At 40.3% G+C, this 16,121-nt stretch overlaps 2 protein-coding genes across 2 annotated transcripts in view; both read left to right on the top strand.

Annotated features, from left to right (window-relative positions):
- The window catches only part of LOC134869111 (ephrin-A2-like), an 83,082-nt gene extending 75,742 nt beyond the window's left edge, over positions 1-7,340 (top strand). The window contains exons 2-4 of the mRNA XM_063890540.1: positions 1,078-1,370; positions 3,856-3,921; positions 4,074-7,340. Of these exons, the coding sequence (XP_063746610.1) occupies positions 1,078-1,370; positions 3,856-3,921; positions 4,074-4,204 (490 nt within the window). The 3' untranslated portion in view covers positions 4,205-7,340. The remainder of the gene's footprint in view (positions 1-1,077; positions 1,371-3,855; positions 3,922-4,073) is intronic.
- Positions 7,341-10,670: 3,330 nt separating this feature from the next.
- On the top strand, positions 10,671-11,184 carry LOC134869166 (T-cell acute lymphocytic leukemia protein 1 homolog). The gene is made up of 2 exons (XM_063890617.1): positions 10,671-10,680; positions 10,829-11,184. The coding sequence occupies exons 1-2, from the start codon at positions 10,671-10,673 to the stop codon at positions 11,182-11,184; spliced, it is 366 nt and encodes a 121-aa protein (XP_063746687.1).
- The last annotated feature ends 4,937 nt before the right edge of the window (positions 11,185-16,121 follow it).

Raw genomic sequence — 16,121 nt, 5'->3', positions numbered from 1 at the left:
TCCTGATTACGTAATCCTGTTACTTCCCAAGCCTGGTGATTTCACTTGAACGCTGTGTGTGTTTGTGTGTGTGTATGTATGTATGTGTATGTATGTGTGTGTGTGTGTGTGTGTGTGTGTGTGTGTGTGTGTGTGTGTGTGTGTGTGTGTGTATGTGTGTGTGTGTGTGTGTGTGTGTGTGTGTGTGTGTGTGTGTGTGTGTGTGTGTGTGTGTGTGTGTGTTTATATTTGTCCAGTATCTCCAAGTCTCTTCGTCTTTCTTGAGCTGAACTGTGAAACAACTTGTCCTAATCTTCACTCAAAAAGAATTACTTTGATTACTGTTGAAATACTTCATAGCCGGCAGGAAGTGAGTCAGATCTCCATTCTGTAAACACGACAAATCTTTGATAAACAGTTAGCTTTGATTAATAGAAACCTTGGGGGTCTGTAGGACACACAAACACACACACACACACACACACACACACACACACACACACGTACGCACGCAGAGGCTTAGATAAATGGTTTCCATGTGTTGGAGTCAAATAGAGGCTCTTGGTGTGTTTAGCAGAACCCTAGAATTTAGTAATACATTATTTAAATACATATTTTGTGGTAAAACAATAATAAGTGCTGTTGGAAGGACATTAAAAGATATATTATTTAGAAGATAACATGTACAAGAAGCCGGTGGAAATAATAAATGAAAAAGATAATGCGAACTACGATTCCCAAGATGCATTTCAATAAGAAGATCCAATCACAGTTATGTGTTTGTTTACCTCTGACTGGCTTTAACTGCCTAGCAACAGCAACTGAGGCTCAAAATAAATCATATATATGTATTTATTTATTCGTGTTTTGTATATGTCCTTATTTTGTATTTGTTATTTTATTTTTGAATTTTTTTTGTTAACTTACATATGCAATTATTTAGTCCTTGAGTAATTCATGCATGTATTTATTTATTTAGTCATTTATTAATTGTTTGTATTATAATCGCAGCTTTAGACCTCCATACAACTCAGCGGTATTAAACAGGAAACACTAAATTAATAAATTAAAGATTACATTATTCCTTCTCCTCCTCAGGTTCTTCCGGGGAGAGTACACGGTTGAGGTGGCGATCAACGACTACCTGGACATCTACTGTCCGCACTACGAGTGGCCGGAGCCGGCGGACCGCATGGAGCACTACATCCTGTACATGGTGAACTACGACGGATACACCTCCTGCGATCACCACCGCAAGGGCTTCAAACGCTGGGAGTGCAACCGGCCGCAGAGCCCCAACGGACCGCTCAAGTTCTCCGAGAAGTTCCAGCTCTTCACGCCCTTCAGCCTGGGCTTCGAGTTCAGGCCGGGACACGAGTACTACTACATCTGTGAGTACTACACACTGATTACTAATACACACACCAAGTACTACTACATCTGTGAGTACTACACACTGATTACTAATACACACACCAAGTACTACTACATCTGTGAGTACTACACACTGATTACTAATACACACACCAAGTACTACTACATCTGTGAGTACTACACACTGATTACTAATACACACACCAAGTACTACTACATCTGTGAGTACTACACACTGATTACTAATACACACACCAAGTACTACTTCATCTGTGAGTACTACTTCATCTGTGAGTACTACACACTGATTAATAATACACACACCAAGTACTACTACATCTGTGAGTACTACACACTGATTACTAATACACACACCAAGTACTACTTCATCTGTGAGTACTACTTCATCTGTGAGTACCACACACTGATTACTAATACACACACCAAGTACTACTTCATCTGTGAGTACTACTTCATCTGTGAGTACCACACACTGATTAATAATACACACACCAAGTACTACTACATATTAGGTGAGTACACACACTGAGTACTACATGTCTTCACTTCCTTTAGCCTGGGCTTTGAGTTCAGGCTGGGATACGAGTACTACTACACCTGTGAGTACACACTAAGTATTACTACATCAGTGAATACACTGTTTATTTTGGGTTTGTGGAGGGCAGAGTGTGCTTTTGATTTACCATTAACACATCATAAGGTGAATTCAGGCTGAATGTGACTATTTAAGCCAACTGCTCCTCTTTAATGGGTTAAGAACCAACCTAGAAAGTGTGTTCATGGAGGGAATGTGTCCTCAACTTGGATTTGACCCCCTCTATGTGCTGCTTCCACTTGACCTCAGATGGCCTCCGTCACAAATGTCACTTAGTCAAGCAGTGTCCTCTTCCCGTCATGCTGATAAGAGCTTTAATTATGTGTTTATCAGACAGATTATGGTGTGTGTGTTTGTGTGTTTGTGGTCCTTACAGGCTTTTAAACATGTGGTGCTAAAAGCATTATCATTATCACTGAGGGACAAACAGCTTCTGGTTTTAATAAGGCGATTACACCCCCACCCCCATCCCCCCTCACCCTCCTTTGTTGCACACCTGCTCAACATGTAAAGTGTGCAACAACATGTGAAACACACTCTGAAAGTCTCTGAGTTCTTATCTTTTAATGGAGCCAGGCTAATCATTCCCCTCTGCTTCCAGACCTTGTGAAGTGTTGATCAGAAAAGCATTTGAAAAGCTGGTTATATTCAATTAAAGTAAGTTCTCTGCTCACAGAACTTACTTTTTGGTGACAGGTTTTCTACCCTAAGTCTCCTGCTTCACCTTTGTTTGTGTTACGTCAGGTTTCTACCACACTCTCACACACTCGTAATCTTTATGTGTGTAAAAGGGATTAAAAAAGGTACAAAAATAGCATCAGAGCTCAGTAAATGTTTATGTGGTCTAATATAACCAACATTTCATAGGTTTGAAACACAGCATTACACGCTGCTGCCATTATGTGTGTGTGTGTGTGTGTGTGTGTGTGTGTGTGTGTGTGTGTGTGTGTGTGTGTGTGTGTGTGTGTGTGTGTGTGTGTGTGTGTGTGTGTGTGTGTGTGTGTGTGTGTGTGTGTGTGTGTGTGTGCGTGCGTGTGCATGTGTGTTTCTGTCTAGACATAATTTGTCGTCCAACCTGGAAAATATTTCCTAAATTGTGGCTCATTTGGAGCAAAAGAGCTCCCAGCAGCGAAACTGGCAGTTTGTTTTAAATGACACTTAATGACTGTGTGTGTGTGTGTGTGTGTGTGTGTGTGTGTGTGTGTGTGTGTGTGTGTGTGTGTGTGTGTGTGTGTGTGTGTGTGTGTGTGTGTGTGTGTGTGTGTGTGTGTGTGTGTCAGGGTCAAGCAGCTGCTGCTCTCTGAGTTACAGCAGAGAAAACAAAGAAACATCAGGCTAATGTTTAACTAACGACCATTAACTCCAAATGTTTCGCATACTGTACTTTTTGTTGAGGTTTTACTTGAGTGTTTTCTTTTGAAGGGGCCCTGTTATGCTCCTTTTCAGGGTCATATTTGTATGTACTGTCTCTACTGTGACATGTTTCCACGCTTCAATGTTTGGGTGAGAGAGGAACTTTGGGATTTAAGCCTTTGCAGACCATTTACATGCATCAAAACATATGACACACTACAGGAAAGGGAAAAAACTCCAACAGCATAATAGGGCCTCTTTAAAGACACGTTTTACTTTTCTGTATTTATATATGACAATTTAATTTAGTAAATCCTTGTTTTTACACAAAATCCTGCATCCATACATGAGTTATAATAATCGAATAATGAAACACAGTCCCATTCTTATACGTTTTCTATATTTTCCTGTGTATATTTGCATACATTTGCAGTTTTTATTGCAGGACTAATTACTGTGACAGAGTATTCTAACAGTGTGCTATACTGTACTTTAACTGTAGTAAAGCATGTGAATACTTCCTGTCTCTGCAGCGTCTCCTCATCCAAACCTGGCTGGGAAACCGTGTCTGAAGCTCAAAATCTACGTCAAACCCACCAGTGAGTCTCGATGCATGACATTTTTTATTATATACCAACTTAATTTCCCACTTTACCGACTTCTACGCAATACTAAACAGTTCCATTTTTACGAAACAGTTTGTTTTGTTTATTCAAACTTCTGATAATAACTATTTTTCTGCCTCCTTCAGATGACTCGGTGTACGAGTCTCCGGAGCCCTTCCTGACGGACGACACCACCGGCGGCTGCAGCCTCGTTCTGCCCGGTAACTCCCTGCTGCCCGCCATGTTGCTCCTCCTCCTCCTCTTCGCCTCCTCATAGCACCTCCTGCTCTGCTCCTCTTCCTCCTACTGTGGGACTGCTCTCCGTCCTCCCTTTCGCTCGGAGGAGAAAAACCTGAGACAGGAAACTAATACAGCCACGCCCTCCTCTCCCTGACCTCTGACCTTCACCTGAATGCAACTCAGTAGCTCGGCCAATCAGAGGAGGCCAAGGTCACTGGGGGGAGGAGCCAGGAGCTGCTCTGTGATGGATGTTTCTGCTCCGACAATATCCAGACTCCATTGACTCCCATGTTCACATTAATGCATACTAATGTATATACAAAAATACATATATTACAATGACTTAACAATATTTTCTGCATTATTTGTTTATAAAATGCACGAAAACATTTAAAAAAATAAAGGCAACTTATTAAAAAGTCCCAAAACACAATATTAGAAACAGATTTGTACCAAATATTTACCTGAAATCAGAATATTTAATTCATCCCGAGGGGAAATTAGGCCATTACACATGGCGGTCAGTGGAGTCCAGTTTCAGTCCGAAGAGAAAGGCTGTTAACCACGTTTGGATTTTCATCACAGCTTCATCAAAAGACAGATCAGCAGCAGCAGCATAAAGAAACTCTAAGACTTCAGCTTCAGTCGGAGCAGTGTTCACCGGCAGCTCTCTGTTCTGCTGCAGCCTACATCAGTTTATCTCTTTGCACTGATGACTACAGTCACAGAAACCAGCCACAACTGTCAAACACAGCAGGTCATGTAGCAAGAGTATACCTTTAACTCTTCATAAAGGGTGAAACCAACGTGTTGGGATGTCATTGGCGGCATGGGAGAACACTTCTCACAGAGATCTGAATAACTAACTTTTTGAGCTAATGTACGTTTACAGAACTTCTTGTCAGGCTAATGTAGCTTCAGGCCAATGGGTCAAGCTTTTGTAGCTTCATAGTGGGGGAAGAGCTAACATAGTCTCACAGAGGGAAAGCGAGCTTATGTAGCTTTAAAGAAGTGCCGGACAAGCGTAGCCGCACAGACCCGCACCACGCGCTGCTGTAGCTTTACAGACATACAGGACAAGCCAACGTAGCTTCACAGAAATATGGGTGGCGTTAACATAGATTCTCAGACATACGGAATGGGCTGACGTAGAATCTTAGGGAAGGCTAACGTAGCTTCACTGACATACAGGACATGCTGGTGTTGCATCACAGACGCACAAGACATGCTAACATAGGTTCAGAGACAACCTAGATAACTTAGGCTAAAAGACAAATGGGGGGGGATCTAATGTAACCTCACAGACATATGGGAGAAGCTAAAGGAAATTCAGACACACTGGATGAACTATCATAGCTTCACAGACATACAGGCCAAGCTAACGTGGATTCACAGACATCAGGGATCAGCTAACGTAGATTTAAAGACATATGGGATAGGCTAACTTATCTTTCAAGACGTAGGGGCAAGCTAACTTACATTCACAGACATACCGGATGAGCTAACGTAGATTCACAGACATAATGGGCAAGAAAGTGAAGCCTCACAGACATACAGGTCAAGCTAACAAAGATTCACAAACATAAGGAATCAGCTAACTTAACTTCAAAGACATACAGGATGAGCTAAGGAATAAGCTAAGAGCTTAAGTCGCTTCAGAGAACCTAATGAGCTAACCAGCTTCAAAGACTGATGCTAACGTAGCTATGAAAAGCTAACATAACTTAATGTTACAAGATTTTGTATACAAATATATAGGCTACATGCATCAACAAGGACATATTCACCCTGAATCTAAAGTGTCTGATACATTCTCTGATCATTTCGGACATTGTGGCTCATTTCTGTGACAGTAATCGCCTTCAGTGTTGAACATAAGAAAACAAAAAAGACTTTTGTCAATCGTTTTCATTATGTCTCTTGCCCACCTTCAGCAGCAGACGGCCTTTTATTTCTGTAAATCTGCCAAAGACTATTGTTAAACTTTTCTATTAGCAGGTCATACAGCAGCTACAGGTGTCATTGTGGCCCCGCCTACTTCTGCCAAAAGGGGGCGGGGCTATATCTGGTGAAGGAGTCATCCATTTTTTTTCCGAACTTGTGTCGTTTTGTGGTAAAAAATAAATAAAAACGAATGTCAAGCGCAAAACTCAATTGAACCAATCAAAAATGGCCTTTCCCCCACTGGTGCTGAATTTTTTGTGACTCAATGACTTGGTTTCTGGGAGGCAGCAACACCGTGTGGACGAGAGGACGCGTTTTGTTTTTTCTCTTCATCTCTTCATACCGTCCCTCCATCTTCATTGATGGGGGAAAAGTGTGTCCTTGTGTTTGTGGATGAGCAGGGGCATGCTGGGAAATGCAGTATATACAGTATATAAAACGAACGCACTGTGATGGATGACCGACAGAAAAAAAACTGACTTTGTTTCTTTCTGTTTGGTAGAAAAAAAAGTGAAATTTCAAGTTTTTATTTTACATTTTTGTGCCATTTTTCAGTTTTTAAAAAACGCAGGACAAAATTCATATAAGATATGAATTCAATGAAGGAATCAGTCGGATGTTTGTTGTTGTTGTTGCCGTTGTTGTTGTTTTACTCTTTGTTCCTGCTTGCATCACAATGCATTCTGGTCTTTGTAGTCCTGTGCTTTCTGGTTCTGTTGATGAATAAAGGTTTTTGGTGGGTTTTTTCCGGTTCATCGTCCTTTTCGTGTGGATGGAATCCGTTTATTCGTGGCGTAAGAGATGTTTAAGAAACTGCAGGAAAGAAAAACTACCGAAAAAAGTTCTGAAGGTGGTTTTATGAGTGGGGGTGAGACCTCTCTGTTGTCTGGTTTACAGTGTCTCTGAAAAGGAAATGTTTTTCTACATCAAAGTGTCTGCATATTCTATTCTCTGAAAGACAAAAAAATCTGTTTTTGTATATTTTCTTATTGGATGCTTATAAAGTCATGTAAAAGAATGCATTCATCTGATTGGCTAAAGAGGTAACGAGGGGGTCAGAGGTCATCGGGCCTCTTCAGGACATTTTCTTCTGCGCTGCATGAGCAGAAAAAATTTAAATACATTTACTGAATTTACTTTGAAGATAATTTCAGACAGAAAATGTTAAGAAGTGTATGAATCTGTGTTTGATAAAATCACCAATAAAACAATGTTCCACTAAAAATAAATGTTGTTCTTTGTCCAGTTTTAGTCCTGCAGAGACAAACAACACAATTGTCTTGGATGTAGGATGGACCAGATTCCTTTCCAGCATGGTATGCCAGTACAAGTGTCTTGGAGCTAATTCTGGAAGCAACTGGCAGCCACTGAAGGGGGCGAAGGAGAGGTGTAGTGTGGGAGAACCTGGGGATGTTGAAGACCGGCAGTCAGGCTGCTGCATTTTGAATTAGCTATAGAGGTCGGATGGTACTGGCAGATAGACAAACCAGGAGGGAGTTGCAGTAGTGTGAGATGACAGGAGCCTTCTGTGTCAGTAGGGGACGTTTCCTCCTGATGTTGAACAGGGTATCTGCAGGAGTGACGTTAGAAATGGAGGACAGTTGGTCGTCCAGGGTGAGTGGGGGGAACAGCGGAGGTGCCAATTTTAATAGAAAGGTCATGGATAGGAGAATCCTTACGTGGGATGTAGAGCAATTCAGTCTTGTTTAGATCGAGCCAAAATAATTAAACAAAATACTTAATAAAAAAGTTAACGTTATGTTTAAGGAAATACACAACGAAAGATGTAGTATGGAAGGTGCATAAGAATAACGCATAAAGAAAATAACACTGAAAAAAAATGATGGGGAAATGCAAAATTATACATAAATATATTTAAAATGTTAAAAGATATAGATTGTAGAAAAGATGTGAAATAAGGTTTGGAAAAAATGTGCAAAGTTACTTTATTATTTATTAGGTACATTGAATGAACTATTCATGAATTTATTGAGTCATTTATTCATTTATTTATGGCAACTTTAATCCTCCATATTTTTAAACCATCATTCATAACAAACTCCAGATGTTTGATCTGTAGAGTGACACTGACACCTGCTGGTCTGCACCAATCACTACAACCTCACTGTCGTCTAAAAGTAACCAACATGTAAATATCTTTATTCATAATAATAAAAAACAACCTTTACTGAGAAACAGTCCTTAAATCTCAACCTCCATCCAACCATGATCTTTAAATAATTGTACTTACTGATGGACTGAAAGAAAATATATCCAAATATGTTGACATCATTTTCAAATTGAGACTGTTTCTTCCATTTCAACCTTTGGCAGAGTCTTCATCTCACTGACCATCTTTTCATATAAACATAATAAAAGTAATAGAATCTTTTCACAATGCCTGTATAAAGTCTAAGATTCACATGTGCTGAATGACAGACATTATATTCCTCATTTAGGAATAACATACAACGGGAATGAGACGAATACAACTATTAAAATATCATTTTGTTGTGAGTTTTTAAACACTCAGGTCCCGAAAGATCTACATAATGTTTGTTTTCTTGCTTCAGATTTATATTCAGACTCCACCTGCAGGCACACAAGCAACTGATTATTTGTGTAACATAAAATAATATATAAAGATTGTGTTTGTTTGTTTGTTTGTTGTTTGTTTGTTTGTTTGTTTGGTCATCCAGTTTGTGGCTCATTGGGCCTCGTAAAACAAAGAAATGTCAAAGTGCATGTGTTGCTGCACTAGGGCTCGACAATGTCAAGATATAAATGTGTGTGTAAATGTGTGTGTACTAATACTAATACTTTGGTAATATTCAGACTCCCTGCGTGCAGTGTGTCCTGCAGCCAGCAGGGGGAGCCACCACATCATTCTCACAGGGAAATAGTTCTGATATTTTAACTCCTTTTTTAGGCAACAAACCTAAGAAATGAAGCAGGGATGGATTACTGATCGGGCTTCAGGACACAGGCTCAGGGGCACAATGTGTAACTTACAAAATACTTACCAAAGAAAAGAAAAAGGACCAGAAATACACACTTAATGATCAACCAGATGCAAACCAAAAAAATAGACACAAAAAAACTCGTTTTTCAACCAACTATGATATCGTCTTTTTAATGTATTTTGAAATACTATGAATTTAAATATACTATCACATGACTTTTTTCATGATATTTCTACATTAAATTATTACCTTTTATTATATTCTTTCCACATACTACACCCTGAATTCTTTGACATATCATCTTGTTAATACAGTCTATTCTAGGACCTTTTTCGACATACTGTACTATGACATTTTTTGAGACACTATACTATCACATTTTCATATTTCTCAACATAAAATGAGACATTTCATGACTTTTCATCCTTTGGACATTGATTATACTATCTATCCATAACCTAAATCTGTAAAATAAAGTACTCCAATAAAAGAATGTGCCTTTGAAATGTATTAATTGAAGAACAAAGTAGTAGACAATGGAAAAAGTAAAAGGTCATTACAGTAAAAAGCTTACAGTGGCCAAAATGATCATTTCCACACCTATATAATTGGCACTTTTCGGCCACCGTAGTATTGGCTGTTGAAAAAAGGAGATTAGGAAGTAGGAAAAAGCTGAGTAGCTTTACCAGATATATATTAAGTATTTAGATATATATTTCGGGGCCTTGCTGGCAGAGATGCACATGGTAACGTATTTATTTGTATCGGAGACTTTCACCCTTCTTTTTTTTACTGCTGGTGGGAATTTTCGAACATGAATTGTCCCAGATAAAAAGACCTACAGCAGGTAGTGAAAAAGGGGGGTGTGCTGGGGCGACAACCACCCAGAGCTCCAGGTCGTGACGGAGGATGAGACGCCGGAAAACACGACTCCTTTAGCGGGAGTGGGGGCGGGGGAGAGGCGGCCCCTGGCTCCTGCAGGTCCCTGGGGTGCTGCTTCCTGGGACCCCCGGGTCTGTCTGGGGTTAATGGGACTGTCTTTATTAATGGCGTCTCTATGGAAACGATGCATCACGACACGCAGAGAGGGACGCGGGACGCTGAGTATAAAACAGACGAGGAGAAGAGCAGAGGACACAGAAGGACCTGAGGCTCCAGAGAGACACCGGACCCTCTTCTGACTGCTGACCCGGAAAAACCGAGCCAAACCCGGATCATCCTGCCGACCTCCGCTGACTAGACGAGACATCCACACCTTCAACAGGTGAGACAGACACAGAAATAGTTGTTTTTGACGTGAATTGTTTTATTTGTTATGCCTGTTTTGTAAACTAGGTTACTCTTCTTTTAATAAGGTTATGTGTAATTATATTTCATATCTTTTTACACTCAAAACTTTAATTACAGTATCCTACTCTGAGCTCAATATAATGGAAAAAAGGAACACTTTCTCAGTGAATCAGCCAGTAGTAGGTTTGCTTTTGGTGTTAAGAGCATGAGTTTTAAAGTGTGTTTCTAACTTCAAACCCTCTCTGTGTTTCTCTCAGCAGTGACCCAGACCAAAGCATCAGGATGAAACAAAGAACAACTTCATACATGAGTGCCGGTGAGTTTACAACCAGAACACATCTGATTAATTAATTAATTAATTAATTAATTAATGATCTGTGATCATCCAGAAAATCTAGAAATGTTAGTTCCTGCCTCTTCAGACCTCTTGCCTCCAGCTGACTTCCCTTCTCTCCCCCCCACAGGCTCTCTCCCCCGTCAGGTCAGCACCAACAGTCGGGAGCGTTGGCGGCAGCAGAACGTTAACGGAGCGTTCAGCGACCTGCGGAGCCTCATCCCAACCCACCCCCCCGACAGGAAGCTCAGCAAGAACGAGATCCTGCGCCTCGCCCTGCGCTACATCAGCTTCCTGGAGCAGGTGGTGATGGAGCAGGACGGCCTCACCGTGGCCCCCAGGGGCCGGTCGGGCAGTGTGGATCAGGACGACGAGCTGCAGGAGGCGTCGTCTCCGGACTCCAGCTGTGGGAGCTCTGCAGACGGTCTGATGGAGGAGCATGACTGTGGAGAGCTTCTGCAGTTCCTCCAGCCATGGGTGGAGTAATACGCGGGTCTACTGGGGGCTGAAAGTGTCTGAGCTCCCACTGGACTCCACCTGCAAAATGACACTCAAAGAGAGGAAGAGACTTGAAATTACTACGAAGACACACAAAAATACTACAAAAAACAGCAAAACAGATGCATAAAGCGAACGCTATGACTACCTGCTGCAAAACCATCTTAAGACGAATGCAAAGTGACTCCAAAGAGTTGCAAAACAATTAGAGGGATGCAAAACTCAACAATAGAACTACAAATGAATGCAAAATGACTCAAAAATAGATGCAAAAAAGACTAGAAATAGGTTTTAAAAATGACTAAATGGATAAAAAATGATCCACACTGCATGCAGAATGACTGCAAAGGTGCAGAATAGGATCACCAAGAGATGCTAAATGTCTGCAAAGACTAAACATTGGTGCAAAATGACCACAAAGAGACTCGATATGACTCAAAATATATTATTTGTGACAATTTGAGTCTGTGTGTTGTGCTCCTATGTGGGAGAGGTGGTGCATGTCTGTTCCCAGGGGCCACCGGACGCCCGTGGACCTGGAGAAGGTGAAACAAAGATGATGAAGTATTCATTGAAACAGTGGAGCAGTCCTTTAAAAACACATATTGTTGTATTGGACTGAGAGTTCATGTGATATTCACATTAGTGTTAATGAATTATTAGAGTAGGTGTTATGAACATGTTGTATATTGTTCTGTTATAAAGAAATGCTGTCAGAAGAAGAAGAAGCTCTGCTGACTCAGCAGAATAATCACCAACCAGACTGAGTTTCTTTTATTGTGAAAGGAACTTTTGGTGCTTTTATTGTTTTAACGCTTTTGTAAAATCTTTTATTAGGTGTGATTATTTTCATCTGTGATGCAAAATGTCTCTGTAAAAATAACAGTTAATAAATATTTATTAAAAATGACACTTTTTGTGATGTAAGAATCTTTTATAATTGTGGATGTTTAATGATGCATTCATTTATTCAATGTTTAGTTTAATTGAAAGTACAATGAGGTAGATACCATATTTACAGTATAGCAGGGTATTAAATAAACAAAACCAAATCCTGGACACCAAGAAACAGGAATAAGAAACTTGTTAGCTAATCAAATAACTGAATTAGAAAAAGTTTGACATGAAATTGAAAGAAAAGTCAAATTTAATCATTTAACTCAGATGTAAATGGTGTACTTTTACTCTACTACATTAATTTAGTTGCTAGGCAGATTAGGATTATTGATGGTTAATATAATCTCCCTTAAATCAGACATTAGTTCACCTGCAGTAAATCCAGCAGCTACCCTGCAGTATACAAAGCCATTCAAACTAGCTGCACCTTTACCAGCTCTGAGAACACTTTAATGATCAATCATTATAAAACATATCAGAGATATTATTCTGAAATGGACCAATCAGACAATGACTACTTTTACTGTCGCTACTTTAAGTACATTTAGAGGAGAGTACTTTCTACTTTCACTGGAGGAACATTTAGAATACTTTTACTGTGACAGAGTATTCCTACACTCTGGTACTTCTACTTTACTCAAGTACAAGACCTGAGTACTTCTACTTTACTCAAGTACAAGACCTGAGTACTTCTGCTTTACTCAAGTACAAGATCTGAGTACTTCTACTTTACTCAAGTACAAGACCTGAGTACTTCTACTTTACTCAAGTACAAGATCTGAGTACTTCTACTTTTACTCAAGTACAAGATCTGAGTACTTCTACTTTACTCAAGTACAAGATCTGAGTACTTCTACTTTTACTCAAGTACAAGATCTGAGTACTTCTATTTTTACTCAAGAACAAGATCTGAGTACTTCTACTTTTACTCAAGTACAAGATCTGAGTACTTCTACTTTTACTCAAGTACAAGATCTGAGTACTTCTACTTTACTCAAGTACAAGATCTGAGTACTTCTTCTTTTACTCAAGTGCAAGATCTGAGTACTTCTACTTTTACTCAAGTACAAGATCTGAGTACTTCTACTTTTACTCAAGTACAAGATCTGAGTACTTCTATTTTTACTCAAGTTCTGAGTACTTCTACTTTACTCAAGATCTGAGTACTTCTACTTTCACTCCAGTACAAGATCTGAGTACTCCTCCCACCTCTGGGTTGTGTCAGTAATAAAAGAATATTTCTAAAATCTTTGAAAAGGCTGTTTTTAGTTTCCCAAAAATAGAGACAGAGACAGAGTTAACTTTTTCAAGACGTTTCCTTTCAAAGACCACACCATACATCAAGAAGATTATCATCCCGTTATGGTACTGAGGGAGATTTTTCCCACAGTTCAGTCTGCCAGGAGGGGGCGGGGCCTGTCACTGTAACAAGCCAATGATGAGTGGGCGTGGAGCCGACCACTGATAAACATCTGAGCCAATCAGACAGTAACAGGTCCCAGAGGAGAGAGGGGGCGTGTTTCAATTAGTGTATGTGTGTGTGTGTGTGTGTGTGTGTGTGTGTGTGTGTGTGTGTGTGTGTGTGTGTGTGTGTGTGTGTGTGTGTGTGTGATGATGCTTCAGACTCAGTTCCCACCTCTGTCTCTTTCTGCAGCTCGTTATTGTCTCCGTTTATCTGATCTGTTGTATCAGCAGAGGCTAAAGGTATTCTCCATTTATTCTACCTCTCTCTACATCTCAGAGGTAATTACGGTCATTTTTACTACCACAGATAAGGTACGGTGGCCGACAGGTGCAAACACAACGGCCAAAAAGACTTCCATCAGGAGAAACATCTGCGGCTTCAAAAACAATACACATTAAAAAAAAAACACGACTGAAACAGGGAGCCCAAAAAGTGACGCACACAGCACCAACTCATGTTAGCAGCGTTATCAGTGTTAGCAGCGTTAGCAGTGTTAGCAGCGTTATCAGCGTTAGCAGCGTTATCAGCGTTAGCAGTGTTAGCAGTGTTATCAGCGTTAGCAGCGTTAGCAGTGTTATCAGCGTTAGCAGTGTTAGCAGCGTTATCAGCGTTAGCAGCGTTATCAGCGTTAGCAGTGTTAGCAGCGTTATCAGCGTTAGCAGCGTTAGCAGCGTTATCAGTGTTAGCAGCGTTATCAGCGTTAGCAGTGTTAGCAGCGTTAGCAGTGTTAGCAGTGTTAGCGTGCTTCATGTTTTTTTAAGAGTTTTGTCAATTTATTTACAATGACTATGTTAGCTGCTTTAGCTAGCTAGCTTACAGCACATCTACAATACTATCGGAAGGAGTCATGTGATCACATTTTGAAAATAAGGCGATGAAACATTTAGGGTAACTTTCCAACAACAGTAACAGTTGGCCCACTTCATAATCCCCAAATGTCACCAAGCGCTCCGGTCCCGGATGTGTGCGTCACTCTTTAGTGTCCCCCTGTTTCCGTTGTGTTTTAAGCTTCTTGCCGCGTTTCGTTTGTGCAAAGGTGTACACGTGTCGGGAAGTTGTTGTAGATGTTTCTTCAGTTGCGTGTCTTTTGGCACATTTGTTTTTTTTATATTTGCATCGTTTCTGAATCTGCAGCTCATTTCTCCTAATGGAAATGTTTGGGCCTCTATAACGCGTTTGCCCCTATCAGCTCCCGTATCAGGTGGTATCTTCTGAAGGGACACCACCACACCTGTCTTAAAGCTTTAGACCAGGTCTGTCCAAACTTTTCTCACAGAGGGCCACATACAGAAAAATATACAGAGCTGGGCCACTTATAGAGGTGAATGTTGCCTCATAAGTTAAGTTATAAGTTAGTAAAACAAATCAAATGGTTTAAGGAAAAAACAGCCTACATCCCGTCTCTCTTTAGGGGTTCATTTATTCTCTTCACAGCTCATCCCTTAAAACAGAAACCTCAGAGTGCTGACAATAAGAGTAAATATGAAGGTTACATTTCAAGCTGGTTGTAGAAATCAGTTTTTTTTATCCACTAAGATTTGTTAGAAAATGTTTTAAATTCCAAATGACTGAATTTATTTTAAATTGGGCTCATTAATATTATTTAACATATATATTTGAGAAGTACAATATAAGAGAAGCAGAAGTGTAATGTGTGGGCAATATTGCATTATACTTTTAGAACTTGCAGAGGGCAGATTCAAAATGGCTTGCGGGCCGCATTTGGCCCCCCAGGCCGTAGTTTGGACACCCCTGCTTTAGACTGTCTTGCATGGTTGCAATGTTATCGAGGTGACAAAATCTGTGCACCGACACAAATAAAAACATCTGGAAGAGTACCTAAAAAGTACCCAGGAGCTTTAGGGTGACACTGATAGAGTATTTTGCTGATACAAACCTTAACCTATAGCTAAGGATTTGAATGTAGGATGGAAACTTGGAGTGGACTGTTTTCGAAATGTGGTTTTAGTAAATGCACTGCAGTAAAGACCCTGAATACTTCTCTTCTCTGTCTGCTTTCAGTCAGCAGAAATTATGCTTAGATCAGATAAATGGAAACAATAAAACAGAAAGAGACAGAGGTGGGAACTGAGACTGAAGCATCATCACACACACACACACACACACACACACACACACACACACACACACACACACACACACACACACACACACACACACACACACACACACACACTAATTGAAACACGCCCCCTCTCTCCTCTGGGACCTGTTACTGTCTGATTGGCTCAGATGTTTATCAGTGGTCGGCTCCACGCCCACTCATCATTGGCTTGTTACAGTGACAGGCCCCGCCCCCTCCTGGCAGACTGAACTGTGGGAAAAAATCACCTGCTGACTCTCACAGGAGGAGGATCAATAAACAATGTTTATAATTAATAACAAATACTCTGTGGACTTTAACACCTGCATATTGCACTTTTGTACAATTTGTAGGTACTTTACTAGAGTATTTGGATGCTCGACTAATTCCAATCCATTTCAAATCTGAGGGGAAATGATTCGTTTTTACTGCAATGCATTAATTTGACCGGTTTAATGA

This window comes from Eleginops maclovinus, chromosome 9, assembly GCF_036324505.1.
Source record: "Eleginops maclovinus isolate JMC-PN-2008 ecotype Puerto Natales chromosome 9, JC_Emac_rtc_rv5, whole genome shotgun sequence".
Classification (NCBI taxonomy): domain Eukaryota; kingdom Metazoa; phylum Chordata; class Actinopteri; order Perciformes; family Eleginopidae; genus Eleginops; species Eleginops maclovinus.
Note: the sequence above shows the minus strand (reverse complement) of the source record. Positions and strands in the feature narration are given on the sequence as shown.